At 42.0% G+C, this 21,563-nt stretch overlaps 2 protein-coding genes across 6 annotated transcripts in view; one reads left to right on the plus strand and one right to left on the minus strand.

The window, feature by feature from the left end:
- Positions 1-21,563, plus strand: part of Cbr4 (carbonyl reductase 4) — a 114,917-nt gene that overhangs the window by 86,908 nt on the left and 6,446 nt on the right. The window lies entirely within an intron of this gene.
- The window catches only part of Palld (palladin, cytoskeletal associated protein), a 368,121-nt gene that overhangs the window by 26,834 nt on the left and 319,724 nt on the right, over positions 1-21,563 (minus strand). For all 5 annotated transcript variants that reach the window (XM_063234778.1, XM_013151678.2, XM_063234781.1 and 2 more), the window contains 2 exons: positions 11,711-12,352; positions 1,983-2,118 (listed from right to left, as the gene is read on the minus strand). In XM_063234778.1, the coding sequence (XP_063090848.1) occupies positions 1,983-2,118; positions 11,711-12,352 (778 nt within the window). The remainder of the gene's footprint in view (positions 1-1,982; positions 2,119-11,710; positions 12,353-21,563) is intronic.

Genomic DNA, 21,563 nt, shown 5'->3' on the forward strand with positions numbered 1-21,563 from the left:
TAGAAATTTTCTAATCAGGAAAAAATGTTTGATACATTTATAATTTCCAGTAAATTTTGGTTTTAGTCCCAGCTCAAACCAAGAAGTGAAACAAATCAAGTGCCAAGTAGTCATAAAGTTCAAATTATTTCATTTAGTAAAGAAAGGGTGAGGGATAGGACGAGGCAGAGATAAGTTCTGGGTGGTGTATGGAGTGATTTTAATCCAGGATGCTAATGTGCAGTTTACTCGGATCTATTTTTAAAATGAATGAATTCCGTTTTAAGCACTTGCTCTCCTAAAAAGCATTCCTGACGTTCCCGTGGAGGGGATGCCAGAGTAAACACCCCTCTGTTCACACAAGCAGGAACATCCACCTGCTTGTGTTCCTGCATCACAGGGCACCTGCTGCCATTAGAAGCCAGATTTACTTCATGGATTTCTTTTCTGTGGTGCAGAAAAGTTATTTGATTTATTTTTTATTGAATTTTAATTTTTATTCACAAATTTGTTTCTAAAGCAGTACGCCATGTGAAAATACAAGCCCTGTTACAAAAGTAACAGATTAATAGCAACAATAGGAAAAAGTTTTTTGAAGACCGCATTTTATAAAAAAGAAAACTTAACTTTTCTTGTCTAAGCTCTTAAATGTGGAAATCTATGAAACTTACTGTGAGCATCACTCACTGATATGCAAACACATATAAATACACTTAATATGTTTCAATAAATGCTTATAGAAGCCTTGTAATGAGAGTCTTAGTCCATAAGGAACATTTCAATAACTAAAAAGAAGGTGGGAAAGAAAAACTGGAGAGATGCCTCCACCTGGCTTGAAAGTTCCCTTATGTATTTGTTTTAATCTTTCAAAGCTCTAGTTGACAGAGCCAGGGAAAACTTCCAGAGTGTGTACATTACACATGCAATCACTTATTTCAGGGAGAAAACATTTTCCTTTAGGAAGATCTCCTATACCCAGTGAAGTGAGTAACACAAAACTCACTCAAATTTCAATCTCCTTAAATGAGATTTCGATGCCCCAGTAATTAAAATTAGCATTTAGTATCCCACTTCTATTCATCACCTTTCCAATTCAACATCATCTGTTTTCATAGTATTATCAATGTTTGATAATTAAAATTCCTAGAAGAATAATTTGTAAAGAAACCTTTCTGTTTTGAAAAAAGGTAACTAAGGGGCCATTTTTATAAGAAGAGTCTTCATATATTAAAACTAAAACAAAAAAGGAAAGCATTGAACACTTCTCTAGTTTTGCTTAAGAGCCAAGCAGACTTTTCTGGCAGTGTTCCACGATACAGCTATGAAAGATTCTGCTCCTTTGCCTGGTAAGTGTTACTTGCTAGATTTGCTTTTCCCATTTTCTTAAAATATTCTAATGTGCTAAGAGCCAGAAAAAAATATAAAAGCTGATGAAGAAACATGTAAATTCAGTGAGGAAAGATCATGTATATCTTCCACCAGATTTATGTATGTACTCTACAAATTCTGCAGTGTTAAAGCATAATTTTTTTCAAGTTTAATGCTCGTGCTCTGACAAGCTGCAAGAGTGTGGCATAGGCGTTACCTTTTTAGATTACTGAACCAGTTTCTTGTCATTGTCTGGCAGGACAGGACTCCACAATGGTTCTCTAAGCAAAGGTATTTTGGGACAGAAGCAGCATATGCTATCGAATCAAAATTCTCCTTTGGAAACTTGATTCACTGATTTTGGGTACAGAAAAGTTCCATGGCATACTTCCTTTCTCCTTCTCCATTCATATACCTGTGTTTCTTTTCTTGACAATGCGGTCATCATTCACTATACTCTCAATCCTAAAATCTGCCCTTCTTTCTACCTTTTTCCCCAACTCGCTGAGATTCTGGGGTAATGGAATAATTTGGTGGACAAAATCTCAAGAGTCTGAGTCTCAGTTAACTCAGGTAAGAGAGCTCTGGTGTGGGAAGCTGATATTCCAAGCCCAGGCCCCCGTCTGTCTCAGTACCGGCTGGCCATTGTTCAGGAGGTCCTCCTTGAAGCGAAGTTTTCGTTCCAGGTCTTGAATGACAGCATCTTTTGTGCCTTGGATCTCCTCATCAGAAGCTATTCTAGCAGTTCTACTGGCCTTCTTTGGAAATCCCCTGCAGGACAAAAAGCATGAGGTAGTACCGTCAGTTTGTCAGGCATATAAATCCAAATCAAACATCTAAGACCAACAGAGACAGTGCATGTATTAACATGTCATTCTCACTTTTTTGTTTTTTTCTCTTAATGCTGCATCTATTACAACTAATGGAAAGAACCATCAAATCTGGTTTCAGCAATTCCAGAAAGATGAACTAGAACCAGTTTTCTAAAAAGGTTCAAACAGGTGGGGAAGTAAACCATAGCCCTACACTGTAGCCAGGGACACAGCAGTGCCAAGTGAAAAGTGATGTGACTTGTAGTCACACTTAGGTTTAAAATCTCACTCTATCTTGTGTTAGACTTGTGCGCTTTGGCAATTTCTTAAAATCTCTTACAAAACAGGTATAAAAATATTTACCATAGATAAATGTCACGAGGATTTCAAAGAGGACATATTTCTTTTATACTTTTATTCAATTTTCTGGTCCTTCACAATCGGCTTTATTCAACAACAGTGGCTACCCTATTCTAAAAGACTAAGAACATCAATACCCAAAATGCTTGGGACCAAATGGGTTTGGAGTTTGGTGTATTTCCATGTACATAATGAGATCTGAGGGACGGAACCCATGTGTAAACATGAAATTTGTTTGTTTCATATAGAACCCTATCATAACCTGAAGGTAATTTTATACAGTATTTTTGATGTACCTGCATTTTGACTGTGACCCACTACATGAAGTTCAGTGTGAAGTTTTCCACTTGTGGCAGTGTGTTGATCAAAATGTTTTAGGTTCTGGAGCATTTCAGATGTTGGGTTTTCACATTAGGGTTGTTCTCCATGTGTTAAAGCTGTCTTCCCTTCCTTCCCACTCCCTTCTACATCCCTTCTGACTGCAGTAAGCCAGTGTCTGATTTAAAATGAGATCTTTTTGACACTAGAGGCTCTGGGAGATCTGCAGGTCTGGAAACCTGCGAGCTTCCTAAACTTCTGCAGTACGCTGGGTGAGATCCCAGGACTGTTCCTCCCAAGGGCAGCAACAATGCCCTGAACTGTGTGAGCTGCCTGTCACGAGTGCTCCACCCCTACAGGTGGTGGGATTACTTTCGCTAGCGCCCTGAACAAGCTGCTCCTGGTTTCTCGTTCTTTTCCCTCAGAGACCAGTGAGATTAATGAGAAATGGAAGCCTGCACAGTGTGAGACGAGTGATGCTTGCTCCCATATCCAGGAAGCTGAATTTCAAAAACAGAATTTTAGATTATAAAAGGGCAAAGCACAAAACAATACATGTAATATTTCTTTTAAAGTAGGCAAAAGCTAGTCTATTGCACTAGTAGTGGCAGTCGTTCTCAAAGCGTGTGGACCAACAGCAAAAGCGTGATCCCGAGGAGTCACCAGTTGCAGATTTGTACCTGGGCTGGCATATCACATGGCAGGTGATACTGACACAAATCAAAGTTTGATTAACAAACTTAGGGAAACATACATACACAGAAATAAAAGAATGATTAACTCGGAAGTTCAGGGTACTAGTCAAGTTTAGAGAGCAGAGAGCAGCAGGGTGGACCTGGGAAACCTGGGTGGGGATTTCAGCGGTGTAGAGATGGGTGAGTTTCACTTTAGTAAGCCACACATATACTTGTAATTGAATTTTCTAATGCTTATAGTGGAAAATATCCTACTAAATATAACTTGCTTTTTTTGATTTGTATTTTTTAGTCATTTGCCTCTGAAGTTCAAAGCACTTGTTAGTAGGCGCTAAAGAAACAAAGAAATAAAATAGCGTGATATCCTGTGTTTGCAATGAGGAAGAAATGGCTAAACTGTAAACTGTACTCACTGGGATCAGTCACTGGGAACTGATCTTGACAGGGAGCTGAGCAATAAACCTGAGAAATGTTGCTGGCAAAAGCCGTAAGAATTACAATTTATAGTGTCAGTTTTTAGCACCATGCAGTTGTTGAACAAAAACATGCAGTTTATCAGCTTTCTTGTACGTCCCCTGGTTCTTTTACCCTGGCTACATCATCAGCCTTCAGATTAATGGAAAGGACATCCCTAAGTCTACCCCATTAGTAACATATCTGTTTGTTGGCTCTGTCTTTGTTTTTGAGATGGGATCTCTCTGTGTACATAAGGCTGGCCTGAACTTGAAGCGATCCTCTTGCCTCAGCCTCCTAAGTGCTGGGATTACAAGTGTGTGCCATCATACCTGGGTGACTGTTTTCTTTATAGCACCTATCATGCTTATAATTATATGTTCCTAAAGGGTTCTGTCTCACCATGGCTCTATTGTTAATCACAAGGCTTGTTAACAGACACTCAAATACTTCTGTGATGAGTGAATGGATGTACGGTCTATCTGCACTTCAGACCTTGCTCTTCTTTCTTTTCTCAATCAAGAAACTTGTGCCAAAGCCATCTGAAGCCAGATCATATGTAAAAAGTCAGGCTGGGGACATGTAAATATTGCATAAATTTGGAAACAAAGTTCTGTATCGCTTTTGACTACAGCCTTACATCTGAGAAATAGAAGAGTTAGATTTCAAAGTAACCTCGAAGACAAAACTGAAGACAGCTTTCTGCTCCATCAGATGGTGTTGCCACACACAGTTTCCATGATTACTGTTATTCTGAACGTAACCCAGTTGCACAAGTATGTGATGCTGACAGACAGACATCACTGCTGCTGTGGGAAGACGACATTGAGAACAGTGTTCTCAGCACAAGCAAGAACAGGGGTAACAAGGTGAAGATGAGCTTAGCAGACCCTCTACAGCAGACAGCTGATGTTTCTAACGACAGCCACAACTAACCCAGAAAAGTAAAGGTCTACTTATTACTACAGAATAAGCACTGTAGCTCGGAAGTGTTTTTCAGTGTACTTGACTCTGTGGGGGAACTTAAAACTGTTACTCTGGAACATTTCATAGAGAAGCCATTTGTCATGGTTTGGGTTCCTGCCGCCCAACTATTTGACTATTTCAAGAATACATTATAATTACTCTCCAACCCAAAGTAAAACCCTGATCATTCTGTGTTTCTTTTAGCAAGTATTTAAATACTGAGATGACTATATGTAACTCATCTTTTCTGCTTCTCTATAAGAGATTTTCCTTTACTTACAGAATTAAAAGTACTCATATTTTATTGGTTCTTAATAAGGAAATAAGAATCAATTAAAGTTTTTTAAAAATTCAAATCATCTCACAAATATTATTGAGCAAGTATGTAGCTAGACACAGTCTTAGGCCAATGCATCACACAAGTTCTGTTAGGCCCAGAGAACAACAGTTGATTATATTGTCCAATGACATTGTGGGATTCTATGTATTACAAATACAAGCTTCAACACTATAGTCTAAACATTACCTTATGTGGGATGGGAACGAGAACCAAATCCTTAAAGATGGTTCTTCATTATAAGAGATTACTTGATAATCAGGCTGGGGAATAAGTTTAGGCACAAATCATGTGGTACTAATTCCAGATGCAATAAAAAAATGAATATTTATTTTATTCAACTCTTAAGATGGAATAAAAAAATGAAATAGAAACAGTGCTGGCTAGAATGACCACAGAGAACTGCAGCACAGACCTAAGTGTCTAAGATAGACCCTGGAAGATGAGGGTGTCAGTAAGCAGCAGGGAGAGAGGAACAATTAAGAGCCAGGATGAATAAAGGCGCAAAGTGACCATTTTTTATAAGCACTTAACAGCTTCAAGGCTTAGGGAAACAACCTAACGACTGTGTTCCTCAGTGTCCACCTGTGAAGCGTGATGCACCCCCCAGGATCACCGGGAAGGGTACACAAGCCCGTGTACCTCAAGCATCTAGAAAAGTGCCTGGCACAGCAAGAGTGGATCTGCAGAGGCCAGCACAAGCTTTCAGCATGGAAGTGAATCACAGAGACGAGACCGGCCAAGGGAAACACAATGAATGAGGGGAAGGAGTGGAAAAAGATGCCAAGAATTCTTGACCAGAATTTCCAAGATGTGTAAATGACTTACTGGCTGCTTTTTCAGTGCCCAGTTGCATTCTAGGTGCTGGGAATACAATGTCAAACGAAACTAAGTTACAATGCTTACTAAAATTACATTCTGTGGAGGAGATGGTAGCGATAGGAAAAAACAAAAGAATGGAAGGAAGGACGTATCAGGAGGTAGTCGGGGGCACCAAGTCACCGGTGTGTCAATGGATAACTACACTGGATGGCACAGTTAACCTCTGAGGAGGTGGCACTGCAGCCGCGGCTGTGAATGACCGGAAGGGGCTGCTTGTGTGAACGCCGACAGAGACCCGCGTGGCGTCCAGTTCCCATGGTCAGCAGAGCCCGGCAGGTCCAACGGATGGACCTTGAGGAAAGAGGCGAGGAAACAGTGTTTCTCACACTCTAAGATAAGAACTTTTTTTTTTTCAGAGAGCATCTCATTAGAGTAATATTAATAATCCAAAAAAACTTTAGGAAGCCATTAAACTGAGGATAGAATCTAGGGATCCCATGTAAGGTTGCTGTTAGAAATAAAAACGAAGGAGAAACATCAGAAAAGAAAAGTTTTTGAGGCAAAGCCTTGGCAGCTGAATTTTTCTTTAAAATCTATAGTGTTGGGGTCCAGTGGAAGGCAGTTCTGGGTTCCTAACCCCAATGGCACTTGCTTTTGAGAACTGAAGAAATAAAATGAGCCATCTGGCGACAGAGATTTCACCGTGATGGTTTGTACAATTTTTTAAAAAATGTTTATTCAAAGTAAATTTTTACCAAAACCTCACAAAACTCCTCACCCAAATCCACACTCAGAGGCTGACCATAACCAGCGAACAGTTCAGTGGGCTCCCACCCTTCTGCTTCGGTGCAGCGCGTCCGTGCTCGCCCAGCTGTGCCGGAGCCATACAGATGTGTTTACTCTGGCTTTTGCAGTCAGTCACTTGCTATTTAAAAATAATATTCATGTGGTCAGATAAAAACACACACATGTATGCATCTGGAAAGTAAAACTGTCTACATCTGACTACTTCCAAATCTCAGGAGGTCATTTTAAAAAATTTTTTTGGCTACTGAATAATCTTGAATAATCCTTCCCTTGATGTAGTATTCTAGGTCACTTCTGTCAGTATATTTCAGGAACTCAAATATCAGAGTACAATAATGACTTAAAAGATCAGGTGCCTGCATAGCAAGCAAGCAGAGACTTGAAAAACCACTAATGGTGCTGTTACTGTATTCTCCAACTCAGGGATATCTGAAGGTAACTAAATCCTGCAAAATTCAGAGTGAGCAAACTTCTCATGTTAACATGTAGGCATCTCTGTGTTCTAATATTAAGCGCTCCTACAGTACCTTCTGTAAGAACAGAGCAACAGAGGCGTGGGTGCCCACCCTGCACAGCCTGGGACAGAGCAAACCCCGGGTGGGGGGGAGGGGGCAGAGGCTGTGGTTCAGCAGAATCTCCACCCAGGCTCTGCAGACACCAAGGCCCTGTGCTTGATCTGGGAAATACCTGCCCAGGATAGGATCCAACTCTGAAATGCTGGACCCTAACAAGCCCCACAGCGAGAGCCTGGGAGTGCCCTGCCTTCAAGTCTCTGCTGGCTATGGGAGGATGCCAGGGCTCCCACCCGTCTGTCTTCCTGAAAGACAAGAGAAAGCAACAATATGACATCTGCAAAGTGCCTCTTTTGTTTTTCAGCTTCTTTGCTGGGCTTGAACTTGTGATCCTCCTGCTTCAGCCTCCCAGAGTGCTTGGGTGACAGGCATGTGTTACCAGGCCTGACTGTTGGGTTCTTTTTTATTGGTCATTATATTTAACTAATTTTTTTGACTTGAAAACTGCCTAAAATGCCCTGTACAACTCAAAGTAAAAAGTACAACTAAATCTGTTACAGAATTTCCCTGAGACTAGGGTTTGGTGTTGTGACTTGACAGTTTTCTTTAATGAAGAAAGATTAGACATTGTGTTTATTGTAGGCAGTTGATCTCCAATACACTCAAGCCTGGCTCCGTCTACCTTCTTTCCTCAAGCGTATTTTAGAACTCTGGGAAATCCCTTTACTTCTTGAGTGTAGAAAGATAACAGTGTTCCCAACTTATTTCTCCCAAGTCAAGGAAGAAAGAGCAACACTGAATTAAAACTCTCAGCCCCCAGTGACAAAGGCTGGGAACCAATTCATGCCAAAACCCTACTTTACATAAAAAGAGGCACTTGAGAGGCCACATGGCACTCTGATGAGCACAACTTCCAAGCCTGTGAAGGTGGGCAGGAGCCCCAAGGCCTGATCCTCTGAGAGCAAATGGATGCAATTCACTCTAGACATGGTGTCTCGGCTCAGGGGCCAGCAGAGGTAGAAATGCTCCCCTGCACCTGTGTGCTGGGGCCAACTCTATTCCGACCTTCTCCCAGGGATGTTAGGTGTGGAGAAACAGAAGCGCAGCAGTGGAAGCAGTTAAAAGAACATTCCACAATCAGTCAACATTATGAAAGTACTAGTAGATCTTGAAGGCCTGGTTTCCTCATGGTCTCCCTTTGTATCTTTTGGAGGCTCTGAGGATGACATTGCACCACTGGTGACCCCAGTAGCCTTGGGGAAGAATGTCACCACCTGCAGACACAGACACAGACACGCCAGGTGCTGGATGTACGCTTCTCACGCTGCAGCCAGCCACCAACTGCACCCCTTTGTGGTGAGCCCAGTCTTTCTACCTTCTTGGCTTGGTGCTTGTTTCCCTGTCTTGCTGCCCAAATACTTGAGAAACAGAACTGTAGCTCTATGGACCATTCAGCATCTTGGCACACACCACACACCGACTTTCTTGCCCCCAAGTTAAAGGAAGAACAATGCTAAACACACAAGGAGAATTAACAAAAGGTTTGCAGTTGACAAGAAAACAGATATCTGAAAATGAAGTTTAAGACTTTGGCCTAATGTAGGCAAAAATCTAATGAATTTTTGTTTCAATCTGTCATTCATCATCAATCCTCATTTGCTGGCACTTATAATCTGACAATAATTGGCAGTTCCTACAAGTTGGAGGACTCCAACTAGTCATAGCAGCCTTGAAAGAGACATTTGATTTTTGCCAAATTATTTAGATTATTAAGAAGGGTAAATAATGACATTTTTGCTTTGAATTCCGATTGCAAAGGATGGATCCCACAATATGCCAGAGGAAAAAATGTTTCCAATGCCACATTATCAAACCAAAAGAATGAATGCTTCAAGTGTGGGTGACTTAGCAACAGGAAAATTCCTTCAAGACAAGAGGGTGACCACATAATGATGGCTTACGGGGCTAGTACAGAGCTAAACATCTAAGCTAGCAGGCATCTTTGGTTATACTGCCTATTTTTCGATCTAGTTTTCCACAGCTGCAAATCAGCATGACTTCTCCATTAATTTTTAAGACAAGCCCCTTTTGTGGTAACAATTATAGAATATTTTGGCTTCACAGAATGAGTAACTAATCGTGATAAAAAACAAGTGCTCCCAGCTCCTTGAGGTAAACCCTTAAAACTGGTTGCCTTCTTAAGACAGTCCAAGTGAAAGATCAGGATAAACAACTCTTGCTACTTAAGATGATTAAGGCCTGAGCACCCAAGGCCTTTGGAAGGCTGGTCTTTGATCAGATTTTATACAAGAAGTATCAGAACAAGGTATTTACTCAGTACTTACCTTCCTGGCAAACATAATAATGGTACCATTTTAGTGACACATCGGTCATGTAACAAACTCCCACTTGCAAATCTCTCTAACAGTTGCAAACAGAAAAGTTGGGAGTGAAAAACAGATTCTTCTCCCCAGGCAAGCTCACTGACTTGACTTTCAATAGAAATGCACTGTCACCTTGTTACTATACAGATTTTCTTCTTTTCCTTATTTATTTACCTATTTATCTGACTATGCTTTTTCTAATAAGCATTTGAGAAGAAGCCAGATTTCAAACATTTAGAATATACCTAAGAGTAGCTCCCCATCCACCTATCAAGGACAGATACAGCGATGCTTGTTAAGAGGGCATTAGTTCATCCTAGTGACAGGAAACTTTACCTATAGATAAAAATAAATTGAGTTTGCAGGTCTTCTCAATTTTATTCTTTAGTAGAGTTTCCTTCTTTCCTTTCTGAACAATACTAGGCTTCTGACAAACTGAAGCAGGATTTCTGCAGGAAGAGTTGCGACATGGGTACTGGCCTGACCTTTGCTAGCTGCTTTTGAAATCTTTGGTAAAATGAGTAAGTGTTAGCTTTCACTCATTTTTCTCTTCTGCACACCAAGCCAAACACCTGTAGGATATGTTTGTTTGGAAGTTTTACTGCACTTTTGAAGATTTTATCTTCAATGATTTTCTATTTCACAGAGTTCATAGAAAGCGAGAATGGTGTAGTCCAAGCTACTCAAGAGTCTGAGGCCGGAAAATCACTTGATCCCAGGACTGTGACACCAGCCTGGGCTACAGAGACAGCCTGAATCTCTCAAAACAAAAAACAAAAAACCATACAAACAAGCAAAAATCCACAGGACTTCTATCGTGAAGTCAGGACAAACAGGTATTAGGCAATCTGCAAATAGAAAACGGGGCAAAGAGGAGTCTTGTAAATTTACCTACAAATCACTGTTGGCCAAGGACAGAATTAGTTCATGATTTCTCACTAAAACTATATCATGTCAATCACTGGATATATGTAAAGGCTTATTTTCTAATTGTTCAGGTTTTTCTGAAACACTTTCTTTGTTGCCATATTGAGAATTAAGCCTTGGGTCTTAACAATGACCTACACTGTTAGAACTTTTATTATTATTATTTTATAATGTTATTTTGATATAGAATCTCCCTGAGTTTCCCAGGCTGAGCTCAAACTTTCAATACTCCTGCCTCAGCCTCACAGAGTGAGGGGATTACTGGCATGTACTTCCACCTCCAGCCCTAAAAGAGGTGTATACTTGCCCAAAACTTGTACACCGGTTGTGCTTTGAAGCAGAAACGCTAAGATACATAGTTTGGTGGGGAAAGCATGAATTCTGGAGACAAGGATTCAGTTCTGCGTTTAATGGTCATGTGACCTTGAGTTGATTAACTACTAGAATGTGAGGCAGTGTTAGCCCTTAGGAATGTCGTATCCACTGAAATAATATTTGAGAACTGCTTAGCACAATGCTCGGCAAATGGTAGCTGAGACTCCCGTTGTCATAATTATTAAAGAGCACGGCAAAGATTTTGAATAGGGGAGCACCTTATATTTAATTCAGAAGAAAAAGTGTTGATCTTGGTAATGTGAGGTAGCTATGCAATAATACTTGTTAAAGCTGCTGTAGGCACTTCAAATCAGATGGAGAAAAATAGGTAAAGTTTTACACTGGGACTCCTGGGTTTCGGAAGCACTTTCTGTATTCTCATTATATATTTTGGCGGAGCTGGCAATTGAACCCAAGGGCCTAGCATTGAGCTACATCCCTAGCATCCCTCCTCTTTTGAGACTCAGCCTCCCTAAATGTCCGGGCTGGGTTGGAACTTGGGATCCTCCTGCCTCAGCTTCCCAGGTCGCTGGGATTACAGGCGTGCACCACCCACCGAACCTGGCCCGTGGGAGCTGGGGCAATGGTCACTCACGCGGGGGTGACGCCCTTGGGCAGCCCCAAGGCGTTGACGGCCACTGGCGGCGGCTGCGAGGGCAGCAGGGCGCTGAGGAAGGCGGCGGGCGTCTGTCCGGGGCTGAAGCGCGCGGCGGGCGAGGAGCAGTGCGAGCCCGGGGCCGAGCTGGGCAGCGGCGGCGGCGGCGGCGGCAGCGGGAACACGTCGGGCACCGCGAAGGCGGCCGTGGGGCTGAAGACCGGGGGCGGCGGCGGCGGGGGCGACGGCGAGGACGGGCACCAGGGCGCGTCGGGCTCGGCTCCGAAGGGCGGCGCGGGCCCGCGCCCGAACAGCCGGGGCGGCGGGGACAGCGGCGACGGCAGGCTGGAGGAGCTGGGGCTGGAGGCGGGCGTGCCGTGGCCGGACGCGGGGCCCAGGTTCTGCGCGGCGATGAACTGCTTGGGGCGCGCGTAGTTGAAGGAGCCGGAGGGCTGCATGGCGGAGGCGGCGCGGGAGGCGAGCGCGCTCATGGGCTCGGCGGCGGCGGGCGGCGCGGGGGCCGCGGGCTCGGGGAGGCCGGGCGGCGGCGGGAAGGGCGGCGAGGGCGGCCCGGGCGGGCGCGCGCAGGCCTCCTGCTCCAGGCGGACCTGGTTCTGCAGCTGCTGGAGTTTCAGCGGGTCCCTGGGGAGAGAGCAGCGACAGTCAGAGGGGCTGACCCAGGTGGGCCGCGCACCTGGCCCGAGGCCGAACCCAGTCGCGTGCCGAGCGCTCCTGGAGACGCCCTGGCATCTCGGCGTGGGTTCACACACCAGGACCTAACCCAGGCCACTGCGCGCGGAACCTTCTGTCCCACCTCCAAGAGTCGAGTTTTAACAGAAGCAGAAATAGTGAGAAAAACTTGTCATGAGTTCTCGGCTTCTCATTTGTGACCATTTGGGGGGGAGGGAGTGGAGGGGATTTTTCTATCAGAACGAGCAAGTCACAAAATAAACCCACTTGATGGAAGTTATTTTTTGCAAATTTAGATTGTCTAGTTTGCCTACTTCATTGCTGTCAACTCTGCAATCAGTAACTGCCAGGGCTGATTTTTCATTCTTTACAATTATCCCCTAAACAGCCTTTATGAAAAATTTTAAGGTGATCTGCCACTTACTTATACAAGTCTTAATACCCACTAATATTATGTGCCATAGCTCAAATAAATACAAACATAGGTCATTTGCCTTTAGCACAGAGGTGCCTAATATGCAACAATCTATTAATTTTATAATAATTTTGTAAGTTTTCCAGATATTTTATATTCAGAAGCCAGTGTTCAAACTTTAACTTTTGAAATAAGGGCAAGAAGCTTACAGTAAAGTAAAATCTCACTCTTTTATTTGAAAACTTTTGTGTTTACAATAATTTGCACATCTAAGATGTTTTCCTTTACTGTGGCAAACCTGGGAACCAACGGCTGTCAAAGGGAAATGCAACAGAAGGTGGCGCTGTAAAAAGAAGATAAAACAGTCCGAGGAAAAGAGCAAAGTAATTACATAACTTAAAACATTTTAAAATAAAACGAACCCCCCAAACTGTCTTCCCTGGACAGCTCATCTTCAAAAATAAATCGGAAACTCAAAGCAATAAAAAGAATTAAAACTGCTAATAAAAAGCCAAAGAAGACTTAAGTCTGTTATCCAGTCTTGTTAGATGTGAGTTCTAATCGCCTTCTGTCCTTTGTCTCCTGTCATTATCCAGGAAAATGGTTACACTTAAATCCATAAAAAGGCAAAAAAAAAAAAAAAAAAAAAAAAAACGCACCAAAAAAAACTTCCCTGAGTACTGAATGGAATAAACTGGGGATGGTTCTATGTTCTTAATCAGTGCAAAACATCAAAGATGCTTAACAACAAAGGACTCTGTGGAGTCCTACTGAACTTCATTTAAGCGTTTTAAAAGCAGCCTGCCACTGCTGGGCCCCACCACTGCCCGAAGCCCCAGATGTCTGTGTGGTTTGGGTAGACTGTCCAGCACATGTGCTCCTGCCTCATGTACTTACAACAGCCCAGGAATAGAACTCATAAAAAACCACCCACCAGCTCTAAACCCCATCATCCGGCATGCTTTTTCGGAATTCCCAAATGCTCCTCCCTGATCGCCCCGCCCCTTTATTATCCCTTTCACATTTCCTAACCATTACACCATGCATCCTATTCCTGGACCCCACTTCCACGCCCGTCAGGCGACTGCTGCACCTGGATGGGAAGTCATCCAGGTGGCTCTCTTCTCAGCCATTGCTGCCCTGCTCTGCCAGTGTTTCCAGTGTGGCCTGGCAGCAGCACCTAGCCATGCAGTGTGGATCTGCCCAGGCTGCTGCAGACAGCCTGTAGTCGGCGCTGTAGCTGGAATGAGGAGCCCGCTACCGCGGGATTAGGGAATGACTCCGGAGAAAGCCGGTCGTGGGAAAGCCAGGGCAAGAAAACCAAACTCTTCAGGATACTGGTTCTGACCCTCTCCCAGGGCTCAGCCTACTCATTCATGCGATAAAAAGAATAAATCTGCTAACCCAAGCTTACAGCTGCCAAGGTACATAATTTTAAATCATTTTCCCAATCCTCATTCAGCTGTTTTTGCAAAAGTGTAATGAAAAGGTAACGAATAAAAGGTACCAGAAAGTCAACCTTGCCTGTGGGTGTTGGAAGTTAATTTTTTTCGTTAAAAAAATTCATCAATTCTGTGGTTTCGTCATTTTTTTCTGCTGCTTTTTCTCTGGACATGAAAGGGAAATGAAACTGAAGCGTTTGGAACTCCTATGGAAAGGCTAAAAGGTTAGGTTGAGTTCTAGCCTTGGGTCACAAGTATGCTTTCTGTGTCACACTGTTTAAATCTTCAGTTTTGCACAACAAATCCCGCAAACTCCTCCCAGTTTCTTTTTTCCCCTTTGCACCACGCCTCCAATTCAAAAATCAAAAAATCCCCCACCCTTACTCATCCTTCAATTGCAAAGGTTTCAATACTGAAGGAACTAAAACTGTCCAGCCTTTATCCATTTACAAATAGAAAACGAGGTTTTCAGTAACCTGCCTAAGAACACACAGTAAACTATCTGCAGAGCCAGGTTAGAACTTGTGCCTGTCTCTGGCTTCTTTCATCCTATGCTAACAGACACACACACAAAACAACCTTGGTCTTTGACGTAATATTTTTCAAAAAAATCTGTGTCATATTTCCCTCCTAATGACTTTATTCACTTTTCTGTCTCCTTATAACTGTGGATGCCAGGCTATTAGGATCTGAATCATTAGCTAAAGTTTTAAATATTGACATATATAAGAATATATATAGTGGTACTTGGCTCATGTTAACTTAATTCATTCCACAATTCTGGAAAAGATGGCCACATTCATATTCATGTGGGAAAGATGGCTGTGGACATGTTTTGTCACCTGATGCAGAGCTCGCGAACCATATTTTACTAAACAAGGTACCACTGTATATGACTTCAAATTTTGTTCTTTTTAGGGTGAAATGGCAGGCATCAAAAGATTCCTGCAGCTCAGGAAAGAAATATATAAGTACTCCCTTGGGAAGTCCCCTCCTACACCACAGAAAATCAGGGACCTCTACCTGTCCCCAAAAGGTTGCACAATGCTTCTTAACAAGAAGCTTAATTTTGCAGAAGTTGGATGAAGCAAAGGTTTAGATTCATTAAAGATAAAGGGAGGTGTACCATCCTAGTTTATTTTCCAGTTCAGTCATCTTTCCTGCTGTTGGATGAAGTAACCAGACTAGAGAGACAGGCCCAAGCAGCAATGGCACGGGTGAGAAGGGTCCCCATTCATGGACTGTACCCGCTTGTTTCCTGGCTCAGCCAGCACCTGGCCATAGGACAATTGGGAGGATTCAGTGAACACCATGTCTGGACATAATGTGGATTCAAAAATGTTCCGCAGCCCAAGAGCATAACCACCTCAGTCCTGTTGACTCTACAAGAGGAACCTTTAAAAAATGACAACAATGTTCCACTTCTTACAGGGAATTTTCCTCTCATTTCCATGGCAAGGGACCTGCAAAGGAAGAGCAGTGACCAGTGGAGAGGTGCAGAAGTGGAGATAGGAGGTGAACAATGAACATGAGATCTATCACAAGCCCTGCTCTGGACGGACTCATTTACAGCCACCCTGCATAGGGATTATTACTCTCTACAGTTTCTATAAAGTCTCCATAGAGTAGTGAGGTTAAGCAATGTAAAGGACTAGTTGGTTCACAAAGCCTTGTGTGTCTGTCATTCTCGCCAAAGTGTTCAGCAGACACAAAAACTTTGCTAACGTGATATTACTACTATGTAGCACTTTTTTCCTCTGGAGAAAGGCTGCCCAAGCTCAAAACAAATGATGCGAAAGGAAACTTCTGGAAAAAAAAACTTTTATGTAAATTGGAAATTCCCAGTATGTCTCTTGGGAGCAATATGCATCATGGCAAGAAGTAATCTGTCCCCTGATCACACTAATACAGATGGAGTACTCATGATTGTTTGCAGCAACTCTTAGGATCACAAAGCTGGAAAACATTTGTGATTTAAGAATAAATATGCTATTTATGCATTCTCTTTCATTTTTGTTATGTAATGCAGAAGCCACTGTATGACAAAAAGCTGGTCCTGTTATTCATATGCCCTTGGAAGGCGGGGTCTGTAGTTTCCAGTATGCACATAACACGCAACCAAACACAGAGCACAGCACTCATCACTGTCAAGGACAATAATCTGAATTTCAGTATCCTTCAGGGTTCATCAGGCATATTCAATAGGACAGTGCTCCACTAAGGGCCCCTTGCTGGACTGGGGAATTTTAAAATTTCCAAATAAAGGTAGATAAGTGAATAAGGGGATAAGCTACTGGGTGCCCACAAACAACTGCTCTGTACAGATTAGCTCAGAGTCACAGGTGTAAGAGAGCTCAGTATATTAATTCCAGGAATTTAAAAACTTCAATTACAAAGACTTACAGCTCAGGTGCTACTGATAAAGATCCACCTATGACTTTACCATATTAAGTTTCCAATTGTCTTTTTATTCTATTATGCCTCAGTTTGTATCTTCATGTTATAGAAACTAGATCTATGGCATGAGGGTCAATATGCAATAATTTTCTTTGTTTAGCACTTGTTACAGTCCCTTGGAAGAAGGTATATATAAGTTACAGGCCAGGTCTATAATCTCAGCACTTGGGAAGCAGGAGGCTCACCACCAGCTGGAGGCCAGTTTTGGCCAAATAGTGAATTCAAGGCCAGCCTGAATTTTACACAGTGAGACCCGTGTCAAATACAATTGTAACAACAAAAAATTATTATGTTGAGAAGAATCATTTATACCATAAAAACAATATAAGCCAATGAGAGTGTATTGCACTGGGTTTCAAGGCAGTTATCAGTGCAAAAGTAACTATTAACTAAAATACATTCCCCTGAGGTTGAGGGAGACAGCAAAAATCAAGATGGATTTTAAAGAATGCTAAATCAATTCAAAATTGACTACTGCTTGGGAATGTGAGGGGATGAATGTAACCAGCATTACACAATAATGTAAGTTTCTTTACAAAGTCCCATTCTTTGATCTTTAATTCATTCTAAGCCTTTTGAAAATTGTGCTGACTCTCTAGACAAAGACAGACCTAAACACAATTAATTCCATGTGAGGGTTCAAGGGAGAAGGGGCCTGAGTAAAATCAGCACATGATCTGAGTCTCTTAGAAAGATTTGTCCTTTGCACTTACAATAAGCAGCATATCTGGCTCCACTACCAAAAGACAGTAGCTCTTTATGCCTTCATATATAAAGTTCATCTCTATTTGAAGTTCCGTATACCATGAGAAAGGCAGAGGGGGGACAATTGCTGGCCATTTCCTAATCCTCCTGGGAATCTCTGAAAATCAAAGGCTCGCTGCATCTGTCATGTGGCACAAGGAATAAGGATGGGGAGGCTGGGAGACAGGGTTCTGTCAAGGGTCAGTACTGATGTGACCCTCAGAATAAGAGTCCTGCTGCTGGCTCCCTGGAGACACGGGTTCCCATAGAGTCCTGTTGTCTGTGAAGGCTGCAGGATGTGGTCCAAAGCATTTATAGTCCCGGAGAAGGACCAGGATTGGCTGGCCAGGCATAAACTGAATGTGATATGGGCCGGGTCTTGACAGTGTCAGCAGCCATGTGGCGACTGCCGAATCTGACTGATGACGGACGATGGAGTCTCAGCCTTGGCCCCTTTTAGACGACACTCTGAGAGATCAGGTTCTTACAAGTATCATTAACTCAGCGTTAGGATAAAACACTTTAAGTGATTTCATTTCTACTGCTTCAAAGGCCAGTGAAAACAGCAGGAAGGTATTAGCTGCTGATTCTTATGAAAATTATACTAATTTAGTGGACATTAAAAGGAATATAAACCGTTTCCAGTGAAAATGTTTGGTATTAATTCTTAACATTGACCAAGTACATTTTTGAAGAAAAATCTGTTTTTCCATCTTCTTTGTCTGTGTTTGAGGCGAAATCAATGATCTCATTTCTAATTGAAACACCAAAGAAAAGCTCCCTGTGAGACAGATGTTGAGAAACTTTAAAAGTCTTCAGCATAAAATTTCTTGGATTTTGAAGAACCGGTGGGAAAAAAGACAGACAGATACTTAACTTTCTATCTCACAATACAATAAAGAATCGGGCATATTTTAAAGTTTCATCTGGTTACTGTCTCTTCAGCTTCCCCTTTTATCATTGTACAGAGACTGGTATCATCCTGTCAGTTCTACTTTAGTTTATGCTTGCTAAATGGAATATACAGTTGGTCCTTGTTAAAAATAAATTATTACTTGGGGCAAAGGATTATATCTTTCCAAACAACTATTATTTGCTCACCCAAATTTACATTTACAAAATAGCAATTTGTATTTACAAATTAGCAATTTCTCATTTGCCTATGCCCTATCTGAACATCTTTCTCTTTATGGTCTTCCTGTCTATTCACAGATAAACTAATCAATTAATATTGCTGAATTTAATTAAAATCCCCAGATTTCTGCATGGCACTTAGCAATACATAGTTGCCTTTTTCTAAGAGAGTAATGTTAGAGATAAAGCCACTACCGTGCAGGTTATTTGCAAGAACATGGAGTCTATAAAATAGAGAAATGTTCCAATAGTTCAACTCCAGCTCTGCTATGAGCTATTTATGACTTGGACAGTTCATTTATCCTTTCTGGAACCATTTCTCTACTTTAGAATGGAAATTTATAATGTAATATCCCTACAGCCCTAGTAAACGTGTAGATTTTATGACCTGTCCTCTTTAGTCCTATAAAATCTTAAACATTATGAAGATATTCATTTTGAAGTAACTAGTAAACAACAAAATCAGTCTAAATATGGTGTCTGCGTGTGTGTATGTATGCATCATTTTTACATCCATTTCATCTCATTTTGAGAAATGTGCATTTTTTGGTAAACAATTTAAAAGCACTACAGAGGTAGAACAAAATAATCTATGGATAATCATCACCTAATTGGTTAATATTAGCTGCATCTTTTTTTCCCTTAAGATAGATACACCTATGGATAAACACAGCCCAGAAATAGAGAAAAATAGCTTTTGAGTTTTGTGTGTCTCTGAACAGCTCCTGTGGGGACAGGGTTGGACGTATTTGCGCTATAATGTTCCTCCTCAGAGAAACATGAGCTATAGCAAGTCAGGAGCTCAGTGGCCACTGTTCTGTTAATAAACTTTCCCCTTCTTTCTACCACAAATATTTTTCATCCTTGGGCCTGATTTTGTAAATCTTCCAAAAATGCATTTAAGCCATTTTGTTCAGTGTAAAGATAGATTGATGCTGTGTCCAAGATCTGGAATCCAGGGGTCCTGCTGTCTTTCTCCGATGTGTCTACAGATGTGACAGTGGATCGCCAGCCTCTAGTTCTTAAAGCACTGTTCTCACTTGACATCACTAACACAACTATTCTTGTTTTCCTACTTCTGATGCTGTGGCTTTATTTCCCTCATTGGTTCTTTTCCACCTCTGTGAATATGGTGTCCCACCAAATTCTAAACCATTCTTTTATGCTCCTCTTCGTATAAGGAATCAGTTGTTACAAACTCCCTCCCTAACCTGTCCAACCTAGCCTCAGTCCTGAATTACAATTGTCATCCACTTCCATATAACATCAGTGCGCCTCTTCACTTCAAACTCAACATATTGTAGAGACTCTCACTCCAATCCAATGTCTCTCCCTAATAATGTCTGATATTCCAAAGCCCCACTTTTGGAACCCAAATAGCCCTAATAATCTTATCTCCACCCAATGCTAGATCTCTTCCTTTTTCTTTTTCATTCTCCCAAATAAATCTGTTTCCCAAAATTACCTTGGGTCTTCCTTCTTCTTGGCCTTTTTTCATGCATTATCTCTTTTGGAAGATTTACCCCTGCCAGTTTCTATGCATTCCCTAAGGTGATCTGTATCCTTTTTTGCCCATCCATGTCTATTTCTTCTCTAAGACCTTCCCAGTAATTTCTAGCATCCTCTTCTCTCCTCTAAGCACTCCAGCCTACTAGGCTTGTAGGTAACCATCCAAGTGCGGCAGCCTCAAAATCCTCTCATCCCCCAAAAGAGGTCTCACAGAGCCAGACTCACATTCTTTGTATTATATGAACAATGCTCTGCAAACAGATGCTACTAAATATCTATAAAGAGATTATCAGGCATCCTTTGATGTAGAATATGGAAAAGGGAACTGTTAAAAAGATTGAGTATATATTTTATTATAATATGGTTAAAGTATGTATTTTATTATTATATATACATGCTTATCTAACTGTCAGAGTTCTTTAAATGATAGAATTGTATTTGTAGCTTTTTAGTCTCCAAATATGAAGCTCTCATTGGCAAATGTGGGCATTTGTGAACCTGGAAACACAGCTCCTAATTTGGCATGCGGGAGGCACTCCATCATGTTCCAGGCAGTGGCAGCCTGTACCAGTGCCCATTTTCCATTTTATTTGGTTATCAGTCAAAAATGCATCAAGTTTATGTTTGCCTCGAGAAGAGGTGCTCCGGGGACATTTTCAGTACTTGGTGAGAACTGTAGTCATCTTTAGGCCATGATTTTCTTTGATAGGACCCACTCTTCCCATCCTGCACTGTTCTTCAGTCACTCTTTCAAAGCATAAACTGTCTCCGGAGATAACAAGATTGGCCCCTGTACAGAAAGGGGATGATTCCCTCTGTGTCCATTGTGTGGCAGCTCATAGAGACCTAATAGAGTGTTACTAGCAGGGCTGCACTGAATGTCTGCACTGGGGCTAGAATCAGGAGCACTGCTGTCTGCCTGGAGCACTGCAGTGACGTCTGGACTCATTTTTCCAGTGCTTCCAGGAGTTGGTAATGGTGTACTAAGTTAAAGGATGGGTGGCAGAGGCCATGCTTTCTCTGGAAGGAAAAAGAGGCCACTGGTTGATGACATGGCAGTTAGCATTCACGGAAGCAGGTAGTGATTCACTCATAGGTGAAAATTGACTGAGTTCCTTCTTAAAAATCGGAAACACCAAGTAGTATGGAAATCTGTTTTTGTTAATCTGCTATTTTTCCCTTCACCTGGCAGGAGCAGTCCTTTGCAAACCCACTTTTACCCTATTGCTGTGACTATGTCAGAAGTTATGTTACTCCCAACCCCTGGTAGGGGGTGACCATGTGACTCGGGACTAGCCAATCACTGTATGGCCTCAGGCCAGGCCAATCAGAGCCTTTCTCAGAAATTCTTTTCTTGTACTAAAGATGGAAGAGAAATGTGTTTCTTTGTCCTTTGACAACTAAAAGGAGAGAATTTCTGGAATCTCTGCCTATCTTGGAAGATTCTATAAAAAGAACACCA

The sequence above is a fragment of the Cavia porcellus genome, unplaced genomic scaffold (genome assembly GCF_034190915.1).
Source record: "Cavia porcellus strain 051 isolate PalLab524CR breed Dunkin Hartley unplaced genomic scaffold, mCavPor4.1 scaffold_24, whole genome shotgun sequence".
In the NCBI taxonomy this organism is placed as follows: domain Eukaryota; kingdom Metazoa; phylum Chordata; class Mammalia; order Rodentia; family Caviidae; genus Cavia; species Cavia porcellus.